General features: G+C 35.5%; 1 protein-coding gene across 2 annotated transcripts in view; it reads left to right on the forward strand.

The window, feature by feature from the left end:
• DOCK10 (dedicator of cytokinesis 10) overlaps positions 1 to 26,804 on the forward strand; it is a 154,127-nt gene that overhangs the window by 117,012 nt on the left and 10,311 nt on the right. For both annotated transcript variants that reach the window (XM_063306683.1, XM_063306684.1), the window contains exons 31-50: positions 2,168 to 2,212; positions 2,702 to 2,877; positions 2,965 to 3,081; positions 3,823 to 3,934; positions 4,749 to 4,870; positions 5,126 to 5,240; positions 6,063 to 6,129; positions 8,028 to 8,075; positions 8,657 to 8,758; positions 10,742 to 10,866; positions 12,450 to 12,562; positions 13,537 to 13,674; positions 14,266 to 14,448; positions 15,234 to 15,344; positions 15,988 to 16,203; positions 17,842 to 17,899; positions 18,250 to 18,348; positions 19,232 to 19,338; positions 19,541 to 19,663; positions 20,753 to 20,866. In XM_063306683.1, the coding sequence (XP_063162753.1) occupies positions 2,168 to 2,212; positions 2,702 to 2,877; positions 2,965 to 3,081; positions 3,823 to 3,934; positions 4,749 to 4,870; positions 5,126 to 5,240; positions 6,063 to 6,129; positions 8,028 to 8,075; positions 8,657 to 8,758; positions 10,742 to 10,866; positions 12,450 to 12,562; positions 13,537 to 13,674; positions 14,266 to 14,448; positions 15,234 to 15,344; positions 15,988 to 16,203; positions 17,842 to 17,899; positions 18,250 to 18,348; positions 19,232 to 19,338; positions 19,541 to 19,663; positions 20,753 to 20,866 (2,291 nt within the window). The remainder of the gene's footprint in view (positions 1 to 2,167; positions 2,213 to 2,701; positions 2,878 to 2,964; positions 3,082 to 3,822; positions 3,935 to 4,748; positions 4,871 to 5,125; positions 5,241 to 6,062; positions 6,130 to 8,027; positions 8,076 to 8,656; positions 8,759 to 10,741; positions 10,867 to 12,449; positions 12,563 to 13,536; positions 13,675 to 14,265; positions 14,449 to 15,233; positions 15,345 to 15,987; positions 16,204 to 17,841; positions 17,900 to 18,249; positions 18,349 to 19,231; positions 19,339 to 19,540; positions 19,664 to 20,752; positions 20,867 to 26,804) is intronic.

Below are 26,804 nucleotides of genomic sequence, written 5' to 3' on the forward strand. Positions count from 1 at the left end.
ATTTTGGTAACTGCCAAACTATAACTATTTTTTTTTTTGCTTTTATTTTGAATATATCTAAATTAACCCTTTTTTCCCCTTCTTTCAATACTTTATTTACCTTTCTTTTATTTATATTTATATTTATATATAAGAATACTCATTCTTAGCTTTAGTCTTTCTTATACCATCTCTAAAGTTTCAAGCTATACCTGTGTATAGCTTGAAACTTTTCCACTTCCATCTTACATCTTTTTTGCTGATCATCGTTAAGCTTTTTGTGTAGCCACACCATTTTTTTTCTGCTGTCTTTTTTCCCCCTTCATTGGTACTATTTATTCATTTTATATTTATTTACTTATAAATTTATTCACTGCCCATCTCCCCCTCACGGGGGGACTCCGGGCAGTTATTTGCACTTGTGCTTTTATTACCTTCTCTTTTAGAATTCCAACTGTTCTTGAATTCCTTTTTCCACTAGTTTTTCCTGCCAAGAAATCCTATTTACCATTACTGTGAGTTTACTATAATGCATTTTTTTAAAAAAATCCAAGATATGTGTTCATCTATTTGTAGCTTTAGATTTCCTAAAATCAAGAATGGTAGTATTATATTTGATACTTCCATTTCCTCAGCAAAATTGTCTGTATTGGTTAGGAAAAAGTCAGAGATGACTCTCTGGCACCAAACTCCACCCTTTGAAAAATAAAATTGTCAGCAAGATAGCAATTTCTTGTAATTATTATGCCTGTCTTCCAACAGTTGGAGAGAAGCACTACTTAACGGCCCAGTCGTGCATGAGATGAGAGGGGCTTAGGCCTAAAAGAGGAAGGCTTTCTCTGTGGCAGATGCAGTCGTTTGGAATGCCTGGTCTCCTTCTCATTACCCTTCTGCAAATCCATCAAAACTATTTCATTTGGGTGGGGGGTAATGGTGAGCTGGGCTGCTATTTGAGGAACTAGTTACTTTATTTCAGCTGCTTTATATTTTGCTTTTGTTTATGGTGTAAACCACCAAGATTTGTGGCATGCAAATGCTTGTAATAAATAAAGTCCCCACCTCTCTTACGTTAGGCCTCTTAAAAATATTTGCAATTTGTTTCTAAGAAGCATCTTCCTCTTCCTCTTGACTGGGTGAGCAATAATAGACTCCAGCAACAACATTGATTTTATTTGATTTTCCACATGTTTAACCCAAATGTTTTCTTCAGCATGGCAGCTGTTTTTCAGTTATGGAAGTTATCTCATCTGGTCTTCATTCTTCCTGTTAGTCACTTTTGGTCCTCTGTACTAAGATTTCAGGCTGACTTTGTTTATTTTCTGTCATTTGAGCAGAATGTAAAGACAAGGAAGAGTGTGAACTTTAAGAGCCAATGTCCTTTCTGATTTTTCATTCTTGGTTTATTTTGCCCAAATACAATACTCTCAATTTCTTGTACACTGCACAAGTGTTTATCTATGGTTCTTCTTTCATTTTTCCCCCCAGTCCCTGTAAGATTCAGTTTAAAGCCCTCCAGATTAAATCTGCCATGCTTTGGCTAAACACATTTTTACTAGTTCTTTGAGATGCGGCTGATTCCATGCCTCAGTTAACTGTTCAGTTAACAATTCAGTTAATTCAGAATATGGTTAGAAATGGTCTTCCATTGTCACCATTTATATTTGTATTTGTAAGTATTCACTTACAATATGCTTCTTTCACTTTCCAATCACCTTCCATGGCCTGGAAGAGTGCATGAACTGACATGAATCCTCCCCCTGGCTTGAGTTTCCTTCCTAGATCTTCAAAGTCCACAGTGATATGCTTGTAGTTGTTCTCTGCAATATCATTTGTTCCTACAAAGATTAACAGGAAAGGGTTATTTCATTGGACGTGTTAAGTCTTAAATGTTTGTTTGCCTTGTCTACCATGCTTTTACACCAGCAGTTTCACACAGACCTCTGTGCAAAATCCATAGAAACATAAAATAATCCCATCCTTTAAAAAAGCCCAGCATCCAGAATGACTGGAGTTGATCTCAAAAAGCTGATCTAAAAACACTATTTCTAATCAGTATGTTTCAGGAAGTCTGGACGGACAAATATGACACCAGTAAATTATACCTTTACAGTTACGAATGCCATTGATCTAAGTGTATGAACATGTTCTTTTCTTCCCCTTTCCATATATTTCTATCGAACCATTCAAGATCCAATCACACCATCAGAAACAACGCAGCAGTTTCATGCATCAGGTAAGTCCAAGTACAGTTTGCAGTCTTAGTAATTAAATGTGGCATTATCAAATTCCATTTCTAGCATTTTAAAAATTACCTACTATTCTGCCTTGAACCCAAGTTTGAATTAGAATTACTTTGGATGCTTGAATAATATAGTAAAATGTTGTTGTTGTTATTTCTAGACAGCTAAATTTTGGTGAGCTATACTTTCTCACTCAACAGTAATTCCAACATCTACCTCATCCTGCCAAGTACTAAAGAGAATATTACCATACATCAGGGGTAGATTAATGGAAATTAGTATTAATTTGTAACTCTAACTGCAACATTGGCAGACTTATCAGTTAAAACAAATTCTACAAGAGTGTAATTATCTTTTCTAACGTTTGTTAATTGAATCATATGAATGTCAATTAATTGTATAAGCCTCTTCTTAATATAACTTGGTAAAACATGTATATGGCAAATTTTAAACATACAAATCTCTTGCCTCTCTTCATCCAGATGTTCCAGAGTATATTGTGACAAATGAATTTTGCCGGAAGCATTTTTTAATCGGATTACTTCTTCGAGAGGTTGGGTTTGCACTCCAAGAAGACCAGGATATCAGACACATGGCCTTGGCTGTGCTGAAAAATCTCATGGCAAAACATTCATTTGATGATCGATATAGAGATCCGGTATGAATGTTTAACTTTTTGCCTTGTACGACTAGACCATTCAGTTGTCTGCAATGAGCCATCTTCTTTGAATGTCTTTTTCTGCAGGAGAAGCAGGCAAAAATAGCAAACTTGTATATGCCTCTTTATGGGATGCTTTTGGACAATATGCCAAGGATATATCTGAAAGATATGTTTCTATTCAACATAAATACATCCAATCAGGTGGGTTCTACTAATGTGCTGTGGTAATTTAATTTTTCATAAAACCATACTGCTAGCATTTTTAATCCTTCTTATGATAGATTAGTTCAGGTTAAGTTATCGGTAATTAGAATATGACAGGAGCATATTAGTTTAAAGTCACTTAAATGAACTACACTGCTGGACATATTGTCTGTGAAGGACAATATGGATGGATTCAGACTAAAGGCATGCCTAAAATAAATCCATTTCAGTTAGTAATTATGGGACACGGAGAACCCAGTTTGAACTTCCTATCACTTATAAGCTTACTAGGTGGCCACAAGATGGTCAGTTTCAGCATCAGCCTCCCATTTGCAACAGAAATAGTCTCCCTTACTGGTTCACTAAAAGTCTGCCTTCCCTTACCTGCTCTGTTAAGATTACTACTTTTAGGTTAGTTTAGACTTCTGTGAAGACATAGAGGGAGGAAGATTTTCTTAAACTAACTTGATCACATTGGAAAAATTATAAAAATTATAATATTTATAAATATTAGCATCAGTAGATTAATGTGATGGTGGTGGTGGTGGTTGTGGTGGTGGTGGTGGTGATGATGATGATAAACTCTCCTTCTCATTAATCAGCAGAAGGCAAAAACTGGTGGTTTTATCCTAATGTCAAAGCGGTAGTTATACAATTATAAAACTACCAACATAAGTGACAGATTTTGAAAAATGATATAATACTTAAATTTGTTCTCTGGCTCTTATTGAAATCCAGGGATCTAGGGATGATTTGAGCACTGCTGGAGGATTTCAGAGTCAGACAACAATGAAACATGCAAATTCAATGGATACCTCTTTCTCCAAAGATGTTCTTAATTCAATTGCAGGTATGAAAGCATTTACATAAAAATACTATCTGTTCTGCTCTATTGCAAGTTTCATTAATGCCAATTTCTTACATTTAAATTATCTTCTAGTGTTTCTTGCATGAGTGTGGTCTGAAACAGTGTCTTTTTGGAGGAAAGTATGGGAGACATATTGAGCTTGGCTCCACAAGATCCAAAATCCTCTAAACCCTTGAGATGTCCATGGCTGTTGAATTATCATATCTGTTACTGGAATACATTTTTTTTTAATGTTATAACCAGAAAAGAAAACAAAAGCAGTCCCCCTTGAACTAACAGAGCAATCACTCATCTATATACCTTTCCTATGGCATTTTTATAATTTGATTTTATTGTTATGTTTTGTTGTCCTATTATTAGTTGCCTTTCTAATAAAAGGTGGTATATCAGTATTTTAGATGTGTGTGTGTGCATGTGCGTGTGAGGGAGCATGGGTTTGTAAAATCTAACCTAATTTATAGAATACAAATACTGTATATTGCATATATGTATTTCAAGATGTAATACTAATTGCAGTCAATAAATGTTTCTACTTCTATGGCTTTTGGTCCATCATGTCTGAGAATATGTCTAAAACCATCTATAGCAAAATATGTATCATTGCATTTGTCATTATTTCTCTATTCTGTTTCATGCACTCAGGATCATAGCTATTCAACATCTTCATTAACTGAGCTTTAAATGTTCTTAACAGTGTCAAGTCAATGTTACATACTGTACTTTGGTTTTTCATTCTGCTTAACGGTCATGTCCATAAACATCATTTTAGCACGTCCGTTGTGGCTTTTGTTTCCAGCTTTTTCATCAGTAGTTATTTCTGCAGCAAACCATGCTGACTCCAGAGGTTCCCTAGGAAGTCTTGACTCTAACCCAAGTACCAACGAAAAGAACAGTGAGACAAATGAAGCCTGTGAGAAGGTATGCAGTTATACGAACTAGGGCAGCATAATCTTTCAGTTTTTAATGGGGAAAGCTGCTTTAGAGCACATGGAGGCATTCATGTAGCACTTGTTGGCAACTCCTTAATGCAGCTGCATCTCCCTCTGGTTCAAAAGATGCTACATGCACCCAATGCATGTGCCAAAGCACTGCAAAGTCCTAAAGTGAACAGACAGAAATAGATTTTGGAAGTATGACTGATTGATCAAGATTCTCTGTATTTTGCCACAACAGATTGTGAGGCCATTATCTCTGATTGGGTCAGCTCTTCGTTTTGACAAATTAGATCAAGCAGAAACAAGAAGTCTCTTAATATGTTTTCTTCATATTATGAAAACAATTTCAGAAGGTAAGAGAACAGTGAAATGTATCTGTGCCTGCTTTCTTACTTTCCTGCTGAGGATCATATTCTCTTGGGAGAAATCTCTTAGCTGCTAGTTCTACAAGACAACAGTGAGTGGGCTTAAAGCAGAAGTGTGCAGAGCCAGTGTGGGCAGTCGGCAAAGCCATTTTCTTCTCTCTTGTTGTGCTACTTCTTCTTTTTATTTCTGTCTGTTCTCTCTCTTATTCGTCCTTCTACACAATACGTGTGTAAAAAAAAAGTGTTACTCTTCAGACAAGTCGAAGTTAATTGCCTGCAAAGAGCTTTTGAAATAAAACTCAACGAAGTATAAAAATTGAGATGATGTGTCAGGAAGTTCAGGGAACGGGGTCTCTAAGAAGATATTCATATGGTTAGGTTATTGTAATAGAATCTTAAAAGCCTGTCACAATCCTTCTCTACCTCAATATACACCTAACACAATCAAGTTGTTTTGAGCATGTTTTTTTCTCACACTTTCTACTTTCCTAGGACTGAGATATCTTTTCTATAACAGACTATATTTCCTGACATTCTGTCATAAAATCTCCTCTTAAATTAAAAATCATTCAAGTTTCTTTTCTATTATAAGCAGATGATAAATTATGAAACCCAAATACAATGGGAGACTGGGCTTAATATAAAATCTAGTGTGTGGAACACCACCTTTCTGAATAATGCTGGTAGAAAATATCACTCGGGAAATGTGGCAATAGCCATTATGATAGGCTTTGGCAGAATGAGTTCTGATAGAAAACTTGATGCAAGGGAATAAATAATACATTTGTATGTTTTGTTGTCTCTTTCTAGATGCATTGATCTCCTACTGGCAGAGAGCACCATTTACAGAGATAACAGATTTTTTCAGCATTTTAGAGTAAGCTCACTCTGAGGTTTGTTCTTCCAAGGCTGTAATTGGTATTAATTAAAACAGAAAGAAACAACTGCAAAGAGGCAAACTTTGTGCTGAAGAGTATTTATAAATTTCAATCCCCATAGTTTTTATAAGTCTTTCCAAAGAGATGCATATCTCACATAAAGATATGCAGCCTGGGCAGTGTCTCCTATCTTCCATGAATTTTGATATCATGTGGATTTAAATTGTGAAATGTTAATGATTTTTTATTTACTTGGTTAGCAATGAATAAAAGAAAAAAATTACAATGTACAGTCTAGAACTATCATGGGTAAGATTCCTTGTCCTCACTCTATTGTGACTTCAGTGAAAGTTTTTTGCTCCTCTTGTCATAGTCAGATAATGCCAAGATTTTATATAATGGTGCCAATGCTTCTGTTTCCCCATTCCATTTTATTTTTAAAGCATCCAGTTTCGTGTAGTCATCAAATCTGAGAAGATTTTGACAGTCTCACCCCGAGTCTTGCAAGCTTTTATTGACCAGTCTTGGGAGTTGAAGGTGGATGGATGGATGGATGGATGGATGGATGTTGTATGTGTGCATGCATATGCAGATGTGTGTGTATAATGGGAGACTCCAAACTCTAACTATGGATATCATGGATGCCCCAGTGCCAACAACTACCATGTTGTTGATCACTGTACTATAACAGATTCTGGATTGCCTATTTCTGTTTTGCTAAGCTAGTACCTTCTAGACATTTGGGGCTACAATTCTCATTACACCAGCCATCAAGTTACATTGCTGTTACAGTTAGCCCTACTAGAATTATCACTACAGTGGAGTGCAGATATACAGTAATTGGAGTTGGAGAAGGCTGGTCTGATATCGCTTAAATGACAAAAATGTATATGGTCAACCTGGACGTGAATTCTGTTCAACTATGTTTACTTCTGGTAGACAAGCATATCTTCTTTGTCAGTTTCTTCTCTTAGCACAGCTTTGCCATATTATTGTTATCATACACAGCACCAGCTAACTATATGTGAAACAAAATGTTGCCATGCTCTTTTGCCTCTTTATAAAACAACTAGGAATCCTTAGTCTTGTAAGGACAGGGAGAATACAGTTGCATTGCTTGTAGAAGGTCATGTAGACAAGGAGTAATAGCCAAGTGAATTAAGAGAATGAATAGATAAAAATGGCCTTTTCTGCTTTCCACCAGTAGATCTACATTGAATCAGAAGTTTTTCACCATCCTGTCCAGTGTGGGACATCTAACTGTTTCCATAGGCAATACAGAATTAGGTTGTATAAGTTTTCCCAACTGTCATATACTCTCCTATTGAAAAGAATGGAAGTCACTTTCTAATGTCATTGGAACAATGAAAGTACTACATAAACATGAACAGTTGGTATTTCTCTGCTCAGAAAATTGAAGCTTTGAGTCACAGAAGTGCCTTATGTGAAAATGAAAGTGCAGAAAATGAGTAAGAATTTCACTCTAGTGCATTTCAGATAGTAGCCAAGAGGGCTACTTTTGGCAATGAACAGAAGCTTTCATGGCAATTGCTTTCCTTATTGTATGGGCACAAATTAACAAAATGCACAACTGGAGTTTGGGAAGGCATTTCCCTTCATTGCTTGAGAAATCTACAAACTTTTGATAACATATTTAAACAAACATATAGCAAATATCTGTATGCTAAATGTGATTTGTGAAGTTTGGTTTTTGCGGCAAGACAGTGGAGAGGACAGTTCCTGCATGAAACTAGCATGATTGCAGTTGTTTAACTGAATGTTTATAGTATTCTCATCAGGATTTTACCAAACTCTAGCTGTGATGTTTTGCAAGAGAAGTGAAGTAACTCTGTGAAGGAAAACTGTTTTAGATTGTTCCTTTTTTTTAATCTTTTAGGGTTTGTCTTCAGAATTTCAGATACCTAGGAAAACGAAATATAGTAAGGTAATAAGTTTTATTCATAAAACAAGTAGCAAGATATTTGAAGGACAAGTGAAATTTATTATGCAACTGCAGGAAACATTAGTATGTCTGTGTTGAACCTAGATAAGCATGAGTATGAATTTCAATGAATTCTAGATCATAAAGTTCCAAAGTATATACTCATCTTTCTGTGAAGAACCTTCATTAAGTATCCATAAACATTTGCATAAGCACAGGCTGCAAGTCTAAAACATAACTGACATTAATGGAAGTTTAGTATAATGAGATAAATAATATGGAATGCATTTGGAAATCTTAGAATCTTCTTTTTTGCTGAAGAAGGTTTGTATTTCATTAAAAGCAATAGTAATGATTTCTCTGTCTGTTAGATTTACACTAGTAAAAAGAAAAAAACACATAGAAAGTATATCAGTTGGTTTGGGATTTTTCATAGAAAAATGTAACTTATAGAGCACTGTACAGTAGTCATGATTGTGGAGAAGTAAAAGCCAATCCCTATAATATTCAGGAAGATTTTTTTTGAGAATAATCATAATAAATGATGTTATAGTGCAATTTTAAATTTTATTCCCTTACATCAGGAAAATTGCTGCTGCATTTAAGTTTGCTCAGACCACCCGGAATAATGGAACTTTGAAAGGGTCAAGTTCATCCTGTCAAACATCTGGGCTTCTGCCACAGTGGTAAGGTTTAACAAAGGATGAGAAGGGTTAATGCAAAATAGCCATCATGGCCTTTCAGGGGCTAAGTGTGTATTCCATTGTTGTAAGCCATCGAGAATCTGGAAGGATTCAGCAGCAGGTAGATGATAGTGATATTGATATTTTTAATATTAATATTATTAAAGTGATTTTTACTTTCTCTCCCAAATGTGAAAAATTGTAGCACAAGAATTGGCAGCAGAATTGACCGAGATTTCATGGAGCATATAGTCCATGACTTCAGTGGATACTAAATACTTTTCAGATTTTTTTATTTTAAACAGCTCCAAGATCTGAATGCACAGCAAACTATGTAGAAAGATATTAAATATTTCTGGATAAAAATCATTTCAGAGTCAATTTTGTCAGCATAAATGGCAAAGAGGGACAGAATATCTTCCCCAATCATCCAGCATCACTATTATAAGAATACCCAAAGCTTCCTGTAGCTGGTTTTATTTTTACTTTATTTTCAAAATCAGGCTTTCCAAGCAACATACTTTAAAAGGAAAATCTGGTCATGAATTTTCTGCCATCACCCTGGGAAGTGTCCAAAATCAAGAGTAAAAGTCATATGTTGGAGTTTGTTTTTTTTAATTGAATTGATGTGTTGAAGAAAGTGCTGACCTTTTTGATTCAGCTGTGTTTATGCTGTAATACTTGGTTCTTAGAAAACTAGTTCATTCAGTGACATCTAATGTAAAAACAATTTCCAATATAATCTTCTTGTGCCATGGCATATGGATCCATTCAAAGCAGTATGAGGAAAAATAATGCATTCCCTTGCTCTACAATTCAAAATCAACACTAATCTCATTTTACAGCTAGACATTGGGGGGGGGGGGAAGGGGCCAGAATGAAGTTTTCCATAATGACTTTGTATTGTAATTTCTTTATATGATAACCAGTATCAAGTCTCACCGGAAAAAAGACATAGCAGCTGCAGTGTAGTGTGTCAAATTCTCACCATTACTTCATTGTACAAAATCTCCAGAATAAGCTCTTAAATCGTTCTACGTTTACTTTAATACGAATAGAAAAGTATGTGTTAACAGAATCTTAATACCTCTTAGTGTATTTTGAATTGGCATGAGTTTCTGAAATCTTTCATGTAATTATTGAGTACTTGCCAAAAAAATTCCACAACTGGTACTGTTAAAGCTGAACATTGCCTATCCATCTAATAAGAGCATGAGAGGTGCTTACTTTAAAAACCTATGAAGTTAAATATTAATGGCACAATTATATTTTTTGTTAAGTTGTCTACTTGTTTCTATTTGGAGAAGTAGATAAAAAGACACATTGATTTAGCCAAGATACAACATTTTGTATATTTTCTTACTTGCAAAAGTTCAGTAACATGCCAGGCAATTTTCTTAAATGTGACCTTCAAAATCTCCACAGAAATAGGTCTTTCTTCTGAGTCCATGTTGAAATACACAAGCAGATCTCCAACTGGACTCCATGGTGCTTAATACCCTTTTAAGAAATTACTTCTATAGTTGTCTTATGCCTTCAGATGTACATGACTATGAATCTGAGAATACCAAACTAGAATTCCAGTATTGCCATTAGGTCTAGTCTAGAATTGTGCCAGAATTTTTTTTTATCCTAGGACAGCATGAATTAGCCCTCTACTGCTCACAAAAGACCTCTTGGTATGTCCGCAAGGCTTTTAATGGGTGTACCTCTGAACTGGTAGAACTTTGTTCCACTAACATGTGGACATTTCTTATTTAGTCTAACTTCTTTTACCACATTTTAGCAAGGCTTAGTATAATTCTCTCTGTATATTGTGTAATAAGCTTCAAATCTGATCTTCCTACTTACTCTGAAATATTCATATCAGGGAATGATGCAGTGGAGCAAATAGAAAACAGAAACCTGTTTTCTATTTCTATCAAATCTAAAGATTTGGAGAAAACCTTTGGGATATGTCTGAGACACTGTCTTCTCATTTTGCAGGGCCCATTCTGCTTCCAGCAGTGAGGTTCACAGGCATCATAGATCCCAAACTTTACCAATAATCCATGGCAAAAATGCCTTGTCCAATCCTAAACTCCTGCAGATAATAGATAGCACCATTGCAAGTAAGTATAAAGGAAGATCTAGTAGCTGAATATTTAGTTTCATAAGGGACTGTTGCCATACTTAATGAAATAACATTCTGTATTCAATGGAATACTGTAGAAGTACTGATAGCCATTGTTTTCTGTTGTCTCATTATTCACAGTTTTATGTATCCACAGGTTGAAAACATTTACCAGGCCTCATTAACTGCAGTAATGTATTCCTAGACTGTCTTTGTTTTGTATTCTTCTGAATTTTATGCTTTTGCATATGCATAAATATTCTCTTTATGGTCTCATCCATGTTCTTGTCATTTATGCTTGTTCAGCTGTTATGGAACATTAATAATGAAGGCTGGCTGTTGTATGTGATTAAGACAATTTCACACTATCATTTTTAGCATGAAAATTAGACCTAAAAGCAATAACTCCTATGTAGTTCCCCTATGTTTAATCATTACCATAAATTCTTTCTACTGAATTAGTAAAAGAATTAATCATTGTGAACACTTAAGAGAACATGTATTTTATAAAATGATAAAACCTTAGGGTGGTTCATTAATATCCTATTATTTACTAATCATCATGTGCACCAATTCATTGAAATGTAAATCTTGCAGCAAATCTGAACAATCAGCAGGCTTCATGATTGTACACAGAAAACTAGAAGACGCAGAAAGATTTGCACTGTCAGTGCTAAATATAGATTCTCTACCCCTGCTAAACTAGCAAAAATGCCAATAAATGTGTGCACATCTGCTTTTGCTGTGTGTGATAACTGAGCAGTTGTGGGCCAGGAAGATGTCCTTTGGCATATGCCCTTGCAGATAATCCTTTCTTGCCTACCATCATATCTATGTGTATAGAAAAAAAAGGTTATAAGGAAGAAGACAAATAAACATAAAGTAGGATAATTATTTTCAAAATAAATATGTTAATATATTTGATCTGTATAATTTATTCAGTACTGGATTTTGGTACAGATTTTAGATACATGTATTTATTACTGTTATTTGTATCCTGACTTTTCAGCCCTAAAACACTTCCAAATATTTATTATTTATTTGCTTGATTTATATAGTCACCCATCTCACTTTTACATGACTCTAGGAAGCTTACAATAAAAAAATTGTAAAACTGTATTATGTGACTGCATTGTTGCATGATCCACTTTTATTCCTCAAATTAAGGTTCTATTTTTCAAATAACTCTAAACTGATCATTTTTGAAGAAGTGAGACAGAGGTGAAATAATACCCATCCGCCCCGCAACTAACCCAAAAAGTAAACAGAAAGGACTCAAATTGCTATTTGAAAGTAAGATTTTTTTATTGTGAAGAATGCTTAGTGCATTTCAACTAGAGACAAGAACATTATGAATTATTTGAGCACATTTTATAAAATAACTTATTAAAAATACACCCTTAGAAAAATATTGAAATATTGAAACCACATTTCTCCTGTAGCAATGCTAAGAAAGCCTAATTTTCTATAGAAACATATTTAAGAGAGGTGACACTTCGTCAATGACTGTTGTCATTTGTAGATGGCTTTGTCTTATTCTTTTTTTAAAGCAGTTTTTCTGTGACATTTGTTTGGTTGTAGGTGTTTCTAATGAAACAGATCTTGTGAGTTACGTAGATACTGAAGCCAACGTTGCAACAGAAGTTTGCCTTTCTATACTTGATCTGTTATGTCTTTTTACTCAGCATCATCAGGTAACTTTTCTGTGTGCCAAACTTTTTATGTGAAACTCATAATGTCTATGATATATGCTAAGCTATTATTTATGGATGCACAGCTTATTTATGGGAGTAAGGTATCTCAGAATATATAAGCGAAATGTTTCAGATATGTACATGTCTATGAATGAGGCTTGCAAAATGATTCTGAGCTACAGGGGTGCATATCACACTGTTTCATTACATGGATGATTACAACATGCTTCTACTATTCTACTGTCCTGCTCCTTGCTAGGCTACTCTTCTGTTTTTCTAAGCATACGCAATAATGCAGTCTTTTACATATCTAGGTAAGTGGTTTTTCGAGAGATATAATTGATTCATTTTCCAGACACAGGAAGATGCATTGCTATACATATTTCAGTTATATATATTTTCATTTAGGAGTGAAGTGACTGCTTTGTACTGAGTCACTTCACTGGTCCATTTACCTTGGCACTGTCCATCCCCAGCCTGGTATCCTCCAAACATGTTTGACTGCAGTTATTAATATTCCTATCCCATGCTATGGAGTTAAGTCACAGTAGAATACAGGCTGGGAAAGAAGTAGCACAGCTTTTCAGAAGTGCAAACAAAACCCTTTCTCAGCCTTTCTAGGAGTTGCTTAGAATTGAAACTAAGACGATCTATCTCCAAAATATGTGCTTTTCCACGAAGTAGTAAAATTTAGGGGAATAGATTGTAGTTCTGGGTAAAGAAATCCTAATTCATCATCATCATCATCATCATCATCATCCTCAAAATAATAATAAAGTTTTGACAGAAGAGAGAAAGATGGTCTCATGCAAAGTCTAATTATTCTAAGAGACTTCTAGAAACTTAAGTGATATTGCACTGTTAGAAATGCCTGGTCATATCTGGACAAAAAAGAAAGAAAGAAAAAGAAGGGGAGAAAAAAAGGCCCCAACAATTTAAATTTAAAAGGCTGAAATGTGTTTGTTACTTTTCAGAGACAATTGCAACAGTCAGACTGTCAGAATACAATGATGAAGAAAGTCTTTGATACTTATCTGTTATTTTTACAAATAAATAATTCTGCAGCAGCTCTCAAGCATGTATTTGCTGCTCTGAGACTGTTTGTGAGTAAGGTAAGACCATATATGGCTTGTCATTTGTAGGAATCCCTTTCTCTCTTTTATCCTTCTCAGTTGGCTGTTGAGACATGACAGGTCACCTTTGCCAGAAGTATGAACTGATAACTTGCAGCAAAAGACAAGAGCCATGACTTCAGTATTTAAGTCTTCTGATGGTATTTTCAGAAGCTGTTGAAACTGGAGTTTGGTCTGTTTAGCTTGTAAAATGGGAGATTGGGGGGATTAAATTAAATTAAATTAAATTAAAAGGCTATCATGTGCAAACCTGGATAGATCTATTCTCTGTTCATTCTATTAATCAATGGAATAATCTGTATAAAACCGCTAACCAGAGGTTTTCAAATAGGGCTGGGTGGCCACCTGTCAGAGATGGTTTAGTGGATTTCTGCACTGAGCAGGCAGTTGGACTAGATCATCTACTGTATAAGGTCCCTTCCAAGTTATATATTCTGGTTTTAAGGCTGTATGCCTTAGACAAGAATGAATTCACTTGCTATGTAGCCAGTTTGTGTAAGATTGTTGATAACTTCTACTATTGAGAACTGCATGAGAAATGTATTGATGTTGTTGTTTTGGTTTTTATAGTTTCCATCAGCATTCTTCCAAGGGCAAGCTGACTTGTGTGGATCATTTTGCTATGAGATTCTTAAGTGTTGTAATCACAGATCACAGTCAACACAGATGGAAGCTTCTGCTCTACTTTATTTTTTCATGAGAAAGAACTTTGAATTTAATAAGCAAAAGTCAATAGTAAGGTCCCATTTGCAGGTAAGGAAATGTTATTATGGTGTCACTTTGGGGCAATTACTGCCTGAATTTTCTCATAATTTTATAGTGTTACTGCATTTATTCAGTTCAGAGATGGAGCAAAGTATACTTGCAGATCACAGCATGTTCTCAAGTCTGTTTTATTCCATTCTTAATTTATATTTTATTTTAGATTGTTAGATGCTGTCAGGAATGATGATGCTAACAGTAATGACCATAAAAACCACAGTAATAATAATGTTGTCAAGTCTCTTTTTTATCCCAAGCTTGATATTCTATAAAAATATTTTAAGGTTCCCAGGTTCTGAGCCTTAAGATACAGAGTTAGTTTGGAAATACAATTCATAGGAGAAAACATTTTTCTTCCTTCTGAAAGACTATTTAGCAGAATGAACATATTCATTCATAACCATTCATATACAGTATAGGGACTCCTATGGGCAAGAATTTTATCTGATTCATTTTTGAAAAAAATAGCTTACCAAAATTTGAATTTCTTCATACTTAATATAGAAAGATTTTAATTATTATTACTATTTATTTTATCCTTATACTACACTTATTCTTAAGAGAAGTGTAAGAATTAATTAATGTGAGAAAAAGTGAAAACTACTAAAAATCATCCAATGCTACCAAGTTACTAGTTGTCTTCTTGAGCACAGAGATCAAGACAAGAATCAGTTGAGTTACTGTCTAATAAATTTTGCTGGTGGTTCTTCTGAGAAGCAAATTTATCCGCCTGATGTATCTCTCTTCATGTTCTCTTTTCTTGTCATCACTTTTAGCTCATCAAGGCTGTAAGCCAATTGATTGCAGATGCAGGAATTGGAGGTTCTCGGTTTCAGCATTCTCTGGCAATTACAAATAACTTTGCTAATGGAGACAAGCAGATGAAAGTAATTTATTTATTTATTTATTTATTTATTTATTTTTATTTATTTATTTATTGTAATTTATTTATAGTAATTTATTTGCATTTTTTATGGCAATGGCCATTTCCCCAGTAGTAACTTAAAGTATCTTTAGGAATCAGTCAGCCATAAGTCACTGGGAATCCTGTCTAAAGGTGGGTGAATCCCAAAGTATGTTTTCATCTATTACTATCTCAGATGTTTTGCCAAATGGGGGTATGTGTTATAATATGATAATTGGAAAACCCAGTAACTATCAATTCATCTGTCATCAAAACCATAATAATAACAACTTTTGTTATCCCAAGTTTGATATTCTAAAGAAATACCTATTACAACTAAGTTCAGACATATCATCAAGCCCTTTGATTACCATCACAAATACTGAAAAGAAAAGATAATGTGCAGTGAAAGAAGTAGTAGAGAGAAAGTTATTCCTGTAGATGACAGAAGCTATATTTGACCATTGACAGCCAGGGAAAGGAAATAGCAAAGAAAGTATTTTTTCATTGTTATGATGCATACAGCAGTTGTATTTATCAGATGTATGATTTATTCCAAATAGATGTCATTTAACATGGTAATAGAGATTATGTGAATTTAAAGTCCTTATTTCTCTTCCCCAAAGAACAGTAACTTCCCAGTAGAAGTGAAAGACTTGACCAAACGCATAAGAACAGTTTTAATGGCTACAGCTCAAATGAAGGAACATGAGAAGGACCCTGAGATGCTTGTGGACTTACAGTACAGCTTGGCAAATTCATACGCAAGTACACCTGAATTACGGAGGACCTGGCTGGAGAGCATGGCCAAGATTCATGCAAGAAATGGGGACTTATCAGAGGTAGCTCATCTGAAACTTATAAATTATTCTGTATTTTAAAGGCCTTGAGAGAAACACTAAAGAACAAGAATTTAATGCTCACCTACTGTTTCAGCCATGCATAGATATGTGAGGGACTCATCTAAGCAACCTTGTGTCCTAAAGCAAGATATTCTGTACAAACTGCACACAATTACATATCACTTGGTTTACATTCTAAGCAGGAAACCATGATTTAATCACTGCTTGCAAACCAATCACAATCTGTTTTCAAACTTAGAAGGAAACAGTGATGAGCAGAATTCAGAAGATTAATAAATCATTTTGGAAAGAGGAAAAAGGAAAATTCAGGCACAGTTAATTTTCAATGTAGTTGTCTTGATATCTCAGCCTTAAACAAATCTTAAGGCTACTCCTACAATTTCTTTGGGAAGGTATTTACAGTATACACGAGTATGGCTTGTCATAAGCCATTAGCAGCTTTAATGATGATGTGGACAGCGGGAAAACATGAACTGGCACATGTTCTGTTTTGCATAAAAATAGCAATCAAAATAGAGAAAGAGTAGATCATAATCATGTCTCATGGAGTGTTAACTTTTTGCTAACATTTTTGTTGAAATTGAAGGGTTTTGTTTGCTATTCTTGAACATTTTTATTTTTTTTTAACAGAGTACAATTTAATTTAAATATCTTCATTTTCTAAGCACTTTCAAGCACATGTCACTGATGTGTCCCTCCCTCCTCCCAATATCCCGTTAATGTGAGTGCCTTGTTTTGCACCAGCTGCCCAAAATACAAATCTTTATTACAGCCTTTAAGCCAGAAACCTTATGTAGGAACACTAAAATATATAGATATGAGTAAGAGGTAGGCATAAAATAACATAATAATATTAAAATAATGGATGAAATAGTGGCAATCACTAAGATTTACACTAATCCTCAGTTGTAGGTGGGACAAATAGAACAAACAGAGGAACAGACTTAGGCAACCTGGGAATTTATCTCAGAGTTCTGGTTGAATAGAAGAAATGACAAATAAGCACATGAACCGCCCAGATTCCCCCAATGGGAGGAGATGGGCGGGGACAAATTTAATAAATAAATAAATAAAGCACCATACTCTCTGTCAGGGTATTTCTCTAAAATAGGATAGATGATTGTCATCCTACACTTCCTGTAAAAAGAGCAACAAAGGAGCATGTAACTGAGGAACTCCATGGAGCCATACCCACATAAGCGTATGTGCTGCTGTAGAGGGGTGTTTTTATAATGTCCCCACAGAACTGCAGAGGATAGTGCATCCAACCTAGCCAAGGTGAGGCAGAGTGAAATTTCAGGATTAGAATGGAGGAGAGATAGGATGGTAGCGCATGCCTATTTGAAAAATATCCACAGACTATAGGGTTGGATACTAGGCTTAGGCTGATTTGGAAACCAATATGCCAAGTACACTGTTTAAGATGATTCCTGGCATTTTTAAACCCTAATGGGCATGGGAGATACCATGATCACCAACTGTCACACTAATACATCTCTCCAGATGAGCTGGGCCTTTGTTGTTGTTGTTGTTTTGCAAAAGCTTGCTGATATTGGTAAAGATTAAGAAGATCTGCATTCTTTAACATTAAAACTTACATAGTGTTTCTTGTTGCAGGCTGCTATGTGCTACATCCATATAGCTGCCCTTATTGCCGAATATCTGAAGAGAAAGGGTAAGATAAAGTACATTTAAAAGGTTGGATTGATTCAGAAAACAGTAAAGTGTAAACAGAAATGATAAAGAACCTATTTTTATGACATTTATGAACTTTTGTACTTATTTTTTAAACTGCTTTGACTCTCCTCAGATATTTCCCATGTAAGCTAGTAGCACTAAAATATTTCATGTTGTAGAAATCATGTATGCTGCATAAAAATCAAGTTTCATGTATTTGTACATTTTTTTTCTTTTCTTCGAGATGAGAGGGTCATTACTGTTCCATATCTTGGCTTATAAAAATAAATATGCATGTATTAACACATACAGGTAACCAAATGCTAATAACATCTCACACTATCATAGGTTACTGGAAAATGGAAAAGATTTGTACCTCTCGTCTGCTCCTGGAAGATGCTGAACTCTCTGATAATAATGTCTTACTAACAACTCACCCTGGAGGAAGTGAGTGTTCTAACCATGGCCATTTATGAGCTGGACAACGTTTGAAGAATCCCATTGTACAAACTTAAGGAAAGGAGATTTTTCGGTAGCCCAGTCCTAAAACTGTTGATGCCAGGAAGCTTGGAAAATGGTATCAATTTCCACAGCCATAAACATATACAGCAGTGCCCGTTGACACTAGGCACTGTAAGCAGGGCCCTTGAGATTCCAGAAACCTTGCTTTGTGAACTAAGCAATGTTGCTATTACATACTAGATTTCCCAAGGCCTTCCCCTGCTATCATTACCCCTTGAAAAAGAAGCCTGGGAAAGGCTGGTGGACCGAAGGTTTTGTAGTTTAAATCAGATTGGGACCAAGCTTCAATGAATTATGGCTTCATATGAATCAAGATTAATATCAATACATACTTCTAATATGTATAACCATAGCCTTAACTCAATTTATTCCATATTTATATGTCTTTCATTCTATTGACAGCTAATTATTTATAAGAACTCTGGAAGTACTACATATTTCAGAATCATAAACACTTTTACACACCATTCTTACAATTTCTTTTGGTTCTCATTGGGAGTTTCTCAAATTATGCTATTGGATAAGAAGATTCTTCGCCAGAATCATCAAATTATAACCACCCACAGTGTTTACAAAAAGCTTAATGATATGGATAGTATTTGTAATAAGCTATCACAAAGGCAGTTATAGTTTTATTCATCCTTTGGCTATGAACAAGTCATTATGCCTTTATATCTATCTATCTATCTATCTATCTATCTATCTATCTATCTATCTATCTATCTATCTATCTTCCTATTTTTGACCATGATTACTTTAAACAATTGCTACTGAAGCATTGATGGGACTCTTTCTCTTGTCTGAAAAGGCTTATTTTCTATGGGATGGCCAGCTTTTCTCAACATTACACCAAATATTAAAGAAGAAGCAGCTATGAAAGAAGACTCTGGAATGCAAGATACACCATACAATGAGGTTAGCAATGTCATTCTTCATAACTGATCTTAGGTATGTTTTCTTAGGAGTAAGTTCACAGTTTTCAGTAAGTCCTATACCCAGTGGAGCATAAGAATTATGGTCTTAATTATATTTATTTCTTTTTAAGGAATTTAAATTGCAGAAAAATTAATTGCTATTTTGCATCACAGACCTAGTGTTCCTTCTTGTGGAATTGCAGGACATCCTTGTGAAACAGCTGGAACTGTGTGTTGACTATCTCTGGAAATGTGAAAGATACGAACTCATTGCTGAAGTTAACAAGCCAGTTATTGCAGTGTTTGAGAAACAAAGAGATTTCAAGGTAAGATTAGCCAAAATCAGAGGGAAATCACACTGGAAAAAATAATATAGGATGTCACTGCTTTATGGACTTTTGCAACTATATTCACTTTTCCATATTAGCTGTTTTTTATGTATACGTAGCCTATGGATAGAAGGCATGAATACAGTGTTTCTGGAGTTACTGGACTACATACTATATAAACAGAACTCCTGCTATTTAGTTAAATTAATATAATTTTTTCAGACTGCAGTCAAGATAGTGAAAATATTTTTACCCTGATTTGTTACTGGTTAATCTGGTGGCCTCTTGTAGTGCTGCACAGAGTGAAGATTTGTATATCAGAAGTTAACTCTACAACTAAACTAACTTGTCCACCAAAAGAAAAAATGTTGATTGTGTTATTCATGTGCAGCCTGTTAAATATGAGACTGCATTACAAAAAGGTGGATTTCAGTACATGTAGTTGCATGAGACAGGAGTACCAGATACTCTAGTATTAAAAAAAAACATGGTGTACAGTCATTTTATGCTTAAATGCAGATTTTCTCTTTAGAACACAGGACTAGTAGGAAAATGTGATCTCATTTCCATATACTGCCCAGAGTCGCTCTTTGAATGAGATGGACGGTGACGAAATTCGAAATATAAATAATTAAATAAATATACTGTAGATGAAAAATGCAAATTTTATTTGACATTTGTAATTGACACAGGATTCATGCATCTTGTTTATAATGAAAAATGTGTTTGAATACAAGCCTCTTAGATGCTTCCAGGTAGAAGACTTAGCACTACCAATAAAAACATTTCACATTTATTCTGTCTTTCCCTTTTTAATGGGTATTTTGCAATAAGAGAAAAGATAGAAGAATCATTGAAAAAAAATGGAAAGATAGTACATATGGAAGATGATACTCTCAGTACCCTTGATAGTACAAATGGAAGATGATACTCAAGGTGATGGCATATCCACATTGCATTTGAAAACATCCCTTTAATCAGTTGACTCGAAAGCTAGTACTATAGTTGAGAACAAGTTGCTTGATATGAGTTGGCTTGAAGATCAGGGTTTTTACTTTAAAATGTTCTCTCATTCTACTACTTCAGAGGCTGTCTGAATTGTACTATGACATCCATAGATCTTATCTGAAAGTGGCAGAAGTTGTGAATTCTGAAAAGCGCTTATTTGGACGATACTACCGTGTGGCATTTTATGGTCAGGTAAGTGACTCACTGTTGGTAAACTTTCAACTAAAATACACATTTTTCCAAGTAATTCTTTTTTAAGGAGAATGCAGTCAAAACACTATGAATATCGTAGACTAGTTGACTTGGTATGCTCTCAGCACTGAACATACAGGAAATATATAGTAAAATACATGGAGCAAAATGTAGATTTAGAGTCATATAAAAAAAATAGAAGCAAAATTAAGCAGTGGTATGGGCTATAAGGATAACTTCCTTCATATTTAGGTGAATCTTCTGCTTGCTGATTTCGGAATGTCCCACTGAAGTGAATGGTGCTATGTCTAAATAAACATGCACTAGATCAAGATCTAAGATTATATTATTACAAAGAACTCAATTTTCACTAACAGCATCTATTTATGATTAGTATCTTCTGCAAGAGGTTTGGTAATAAGACACAGAGATGGTTATATGTTATGGGTTATATATCCCATAATACAGTTTGTTTGTTTGTTTAAAAGATTTATATAGCCACCATTCTTATGTACCATAACCCTGGGCAGCTTACAGACCAGTTCATATTTCCTTAAGAAAGCAGAGGCCAGAAGGAGCTGCTTCATTTTGACAGCTTGTCAGAGTTTGTTGCTGTCCATTATTAAACAGATGACAGGGAAATGGAGATAAGACAGTGCAAATATAAAATGTATGATGGTATCTGAAATTGTCCCTGATAAAGCTGCAAAATTTAAGATTTTTTTTCTGCTGAGTGATTTGAAATCCACATTCTTCATTAGATATTAGTTTGCATAGACATTCTAGCTTTGCTTTTTAGTTTTAGTTTAGATTCTTATAGCGCTTTGTAGAGTGGTTGTACACCACTCCCTATTTCTGCCTACTTATTTTGGTTATAGCATGTGTATATGCTTGTGTCCACAAACATCAGTTGGACAACAGGCATGCTTTTTGAGGAAGAGCTTTCCAGGGAAATATTTCCTCTTTTTTTTTAATGTATAAAATCAGATCTGAATAATGTCTGCTAATTAGGTTTTAATGCAGAAATTTGCTCTTTTCCTCTTTTGAACTTATTCAAGGCTGTGGTAAGTTGTCTATTCTTTTGCATGCTGTTTTGTTTAATTCTTCTTACTCATCATCCTACCTGTATGATCTTGGTTAACCTTAATTTATAGCACTTCTTAATATTCACTGTGAGAGATGAAGTAACATTGCTTTCACTCATTTATATACTGTGCTGCATCTAGCAAAATTAATGCTTTTGTTCTGCTTCCTTGAATTATAAAGATGTATCTGTTCCTGTGGTGTTCATGTATTTGAGGCTTAAATCTGTTCCCATTTCTAATGGAAGCAGGTTCAGCTATGTGCTTCTTACCTGAAATGCCCACTGCAAACAGCCTTGCTGCATATGTCCTGGCAAATCTAGCAAGGTTTCCCAAACTGTAAGGTGTGCCTCCCTTGGGGAAGTGCAGACAGAGTCCAGGGGAGGTATGAAGAACCTTTTAGTTGTACATTGTTACAATAAATCCACCTTTCCCAAAGTTTCATTGTATTGTTTTCATTGTTCATTTGTGTTCATTTTGGTGTTTGGATTTTTAGGGAAAGTATGTACATTAAGGTTACACTAAAGGAGGTGTGATGGCAAAAAGTTTAGGAACCCCTGTACTACATTATATTTGTTCTCAGTCATAGTCAAAGTATTTTAACATTTTATGCATGCTTGCTACTTTTGCCCTTGGTTTACTACTTTGAGACATACTTGTCAGGTTACTGGGAGATCAAGAAATGCATACTTTTGTCATAATGTAGCTTTCATCAACATGAAGCCCTTCAGATGGCTGTTCCATGTAGGTTGAGAAGGCATCAAGTTGGGGAAAACAAATAGAAGGGCACTACATACAGTAAATCTGATTTGATGTAGATTCCGGTGCTGCTGCTGGTTCCCAGGGAGAGAACACATTCCAGACTGATAAGAGATTTCACAGCCTGGATTCTGTTGATGGGAAGGTTAAGAGGTTTAAGGAAGCTCCACCCTAGAGACCTTCTGGGTTTTTTTCCCTTAGGTTAGTGATTAGCCTTAGTCTGGAAAGATTCTGTCTATAAGGTGAGAACAGTAAAGACCTAGAGTTGGAATACTGGCTCGCCGTGGTTCTTGGCCTTGTTTCCTGACATTTATCCTGCAACTAAATGTTACAAGGTGACATAGGTAGGTAGGCAGCCTAGTCCCTGCAGACATCAGTATGTGCACTGGTAGCTCCTCCCAACACACTTTAATATATTCTCTTCCTCCAGCAATGAAAGATCTAATTGCATTATTTGGCTGTAGTATTTCACCTGAAAAGCCTGTTACTTTGAAATCAACTTGAGTGTGTTGACACCCTTTGCTCAATTAGCATTCTAACTTGTTTTCTTGATCTATGTATTGCAGTGATATGTATTAAGAGCTGATCATCATCTTAAAAACACCCATTTTTATACTAAGGCAAGGGCTTCAAACTTGCAGCCCACATCCCAACAGATCTAGCAGACTAGGCATGCTCCTGGTCCCCTTCATGAGGCAGTATCACCTGATGGCTCCTAGGAAGTGTGCCTTCATGGCACCTGCCCTATGGAACAGCCTCCCCCCAGAGATACAGATGGTCCCAGCCTTACCAGCCTTTGAGAAGGCTGTGAAAACCTGGCTCTTCTCTCAGGCATTGGGACCAGGCTTTAGATTATGGAACTCTGGCATGGATGTATAGAGAGGTTGTTTTTTGCAGTTTGTAATGAGGGGGGCTTAACCTGTTTTGTTTTATAGGTTTTATCATTGTTGATGGTTTCTACTTTTGTTCCCTGCTCAGTAGATACTGTAGATAGACAGACAGACAGACAGATTTTGTGCACCCACTGCAGTATCTTGCAGCAACTAAGATCAGGGTGCTGAGCATTGTGTAGATGCACAAGCTGAACCATCAAAGCATTCCAGGCAGAGGTGTCCTGGTGCCTCACCTCAACCTGATCCAGCTGCTTTCCAGCAACAGCTCTGCAAGTAGCACCATTCTTCAGGAAACCTCACTCATTCTTGCTTTCCATGACAGGTGCTGCTTCAGAGGCAGCACTGGGCTCCCCCAGCAAGGACAGCAAGGAGTAGAGGCTTGATCAGGGAAGATGGGCCAGGACTCTGGGCCTGCCTGAGGGAAGGAAGGAGGGAGGGATCCAAGGAAGAGGACCAGCTCTGACTGCCAGACTCTGAGTCTCTTTGCTGGGCAACGTATGGGAGAAACAGGAAGGAAGGAAGGAAAGAAGGGAGGGAGGCAGGACTCTGCCAGGCAAGGAGAGAGAAGGGAAGCAGATGAGGAAAAGACCAAAGGAAAGAAAGATCCTTCTGTGCTCAGCTAAAAGAGACAAAAAAAAGAAAAAACAGGATTTGAACAGCCTGTGGTGGGATGTGTTTCCTATATTATATCATCCTTGATATGATCTTGAAAAAGTATTATATATAAATCCAGTAATAAAACCAAATATTGGTTACAGTTAATTTTTAAAAAGCACTGCCAGCTAAATGGCCAGGGCCATGGCTGTTTCACAAGTAGTAAAGATTTAGTAAAGATTTTTACATAATTTATGTTTAATATTATACCAGGATACTCTTCATTTTCTTCATTTTTGACTCAGTATGTGCAGACCTCAGACTAACGAAATAGTTTTTGTACAGCATCTTCCTGTGACAATTTGAGTTTGAGACCTTTGTCCTAAAGTAATTGAATCTAAGTATAAGGAACCGACAGGAAGCTCTGGCGTGGGCTGGTCCATGAAGTCACGAACAGTCAGAAGCAACTGAACAAATAAATAACAACATAAGGAATTTCACATTGTGTTGAAAAACAGTCTAGGGAACTAAACCTTTTTAACAATCTGCAGGCATTTCATTAGCTTTAAGCATATAGTTGATAATTCATTACTCACTATATTTCATCAGGAGCAAATGTCTTTCACAACATGTCACAGTGAAATCTTTTAAATAAAGATGCAGAACTGGTATTGTGTGACCTATTTAATATTTAGACACATATGAGCAGCATTTGTGTTTATATGAAACTAACCCTTTCCAAGGAAAAGTAGTTCAATAAAAAGCTCATAGAAGACTGCAGTTTCATGGTTCATGAACACACTGCTGAAATACAAAATTGTAAATGAGGATTACAGGGACTCTCAAAGAACCAATATTAAATTCCATGGACAAAGGACAAGTCCAGGATTTCATCAAAGTAAGCAAAATCTATGTAAGCCTACGGATGTTGTGAACAACGCACAGTTTCACAAAGCTCCTGGTTTCTTAAAAGCTACCTCAAAATGTCTAGCAACCAGTAAATATAGAAAACATGAATTGTTCAACGATGAGAAGAATTATGAATACAAATACAGTTACTATAAACATCAAGATTCTTCCTGGTAAACAGAAGGATTCTCTAAAACAAGCTCATAGGAAGAATACAGTAGTTATGCAGCATTCCTTTGAAATACATTTAGGGCAATTTTAAATTGGCTTTGATATAAAACAATACAGAGTTAATGATTTGAATTTTTAAAGTATCAAACTTTATGTTATCAAATAGAGAGCATGTCGGCAAAAATAGCAACTTTGTATTCTCCCCCTCCATTTCCATGAAACCATCACATTTATTCCATCTCCTAATATTGCACATATTGATTTGGATCTAGAGAAATTTTTCACAAATTCAAAAGAAGCGCTAACTACAGAGGGCAAGGGGAAGAAAACTTCATTAATTTCCCTGCACCACTTCTCATGTTATTTCAGGACTTTCTCCAGTTTTCTGTACATGATTTGAGAAGGCTATAGAGTGAAGGGAGAATCAGTGAAAGTGGAAGATCAGTGATCTTCCAGCTACAGGAATATTCTATTTTGTAACTGGTTATTTATTTTTTTGAAAAAATCTTTCTTGAAAAGCAGTTAAGAAATAACAAAAACAACAAAGATAATAAAGATAATAAACACTGATAATTAATTGATGAGCATCATCTGTTAATTAGTTTATAAATATTTATCAAGTGTACCAACTGATAATTAAGTGATTATTTAATAACCAGAATAAAAATTCTCACAGTGGGAAAGAGCAGAAGTCACCCATGACCAATGGCCATACTGCAGACATCTGAAGAAGGTTTTAATGATAGACATTTTTCCCAGATCTGGGCTCCAAAATCCAGATAACTACTAAATGGGAGCAGAGAGAGAGGAAAAAAATCTTTATCTAGTAACCATCTGAATTTTTGCAGACCAGATAGGATAGTACTAAAGAAGATAGTTAACTATGGACCTAGTATGCATCCGTTGGCAAGGCATTTCAGAAAATAAATTCCAATAAGACATTCCCTGTAGTTTCCTTCCATGTTTCAGTTGGTAACAGAATACAAAAAAGGATTTTAGATGCAACTTATTTCTGAACAGAATGCGTAATATTACATTGTAAATCTAAGAACTAATCAAATAAGCTAAAACCATCAGAATAACCAAGGTAGAACAAATAAAACCAGTATTGTTTGTGCTCAGATTGACTTGTAAAGATGACAGGGGCACATTTTGCAATGTTATCTAGGTAGAGTTTGAGCCAGTTACATCTAATGAAGTGAACAGGGTTCTATGTCATATCAGCTTGACCATGTGCTGGAACCCTTCCTGGGTTGCTGAGATCTTGCAGAGAGGTAACAGGAGGCTGTGTCAGAGCAATGATAAAGGCATATTTGGGTGAAGGGGTAGTGCCATCTGCCTTGAGTGCTCCCACCTAAAGAAACTATAATTCATCCCACCAATACTGGATGATATTGAGATCTCAATTTCCTCTTCCATTGGAAGGTTGTTGAACAGACAACTGCACACAGCTATAAAGGAAACTGATTGTATGGACTCTTTAGTCTAGTTTTTGGCCTGTATATCAGCCTGATCATGCTTGTACATGAT

The sequence above is a fragment of the Candoia aspera genome, chromosome 6, assembly GCF_035149785.1.
Source record: "Candoia aspera isolate rCanAsp1 chromosome 6, rCanAsp1.hap2, whole genome shotgun sequence".
NCBI classification, from domain to species: domain Eukaryota; kingdom Metazoa; phylum Chordata; class Lepidosauria; order Squamata; family Boidae; genus Candoia; species Candoia aspera.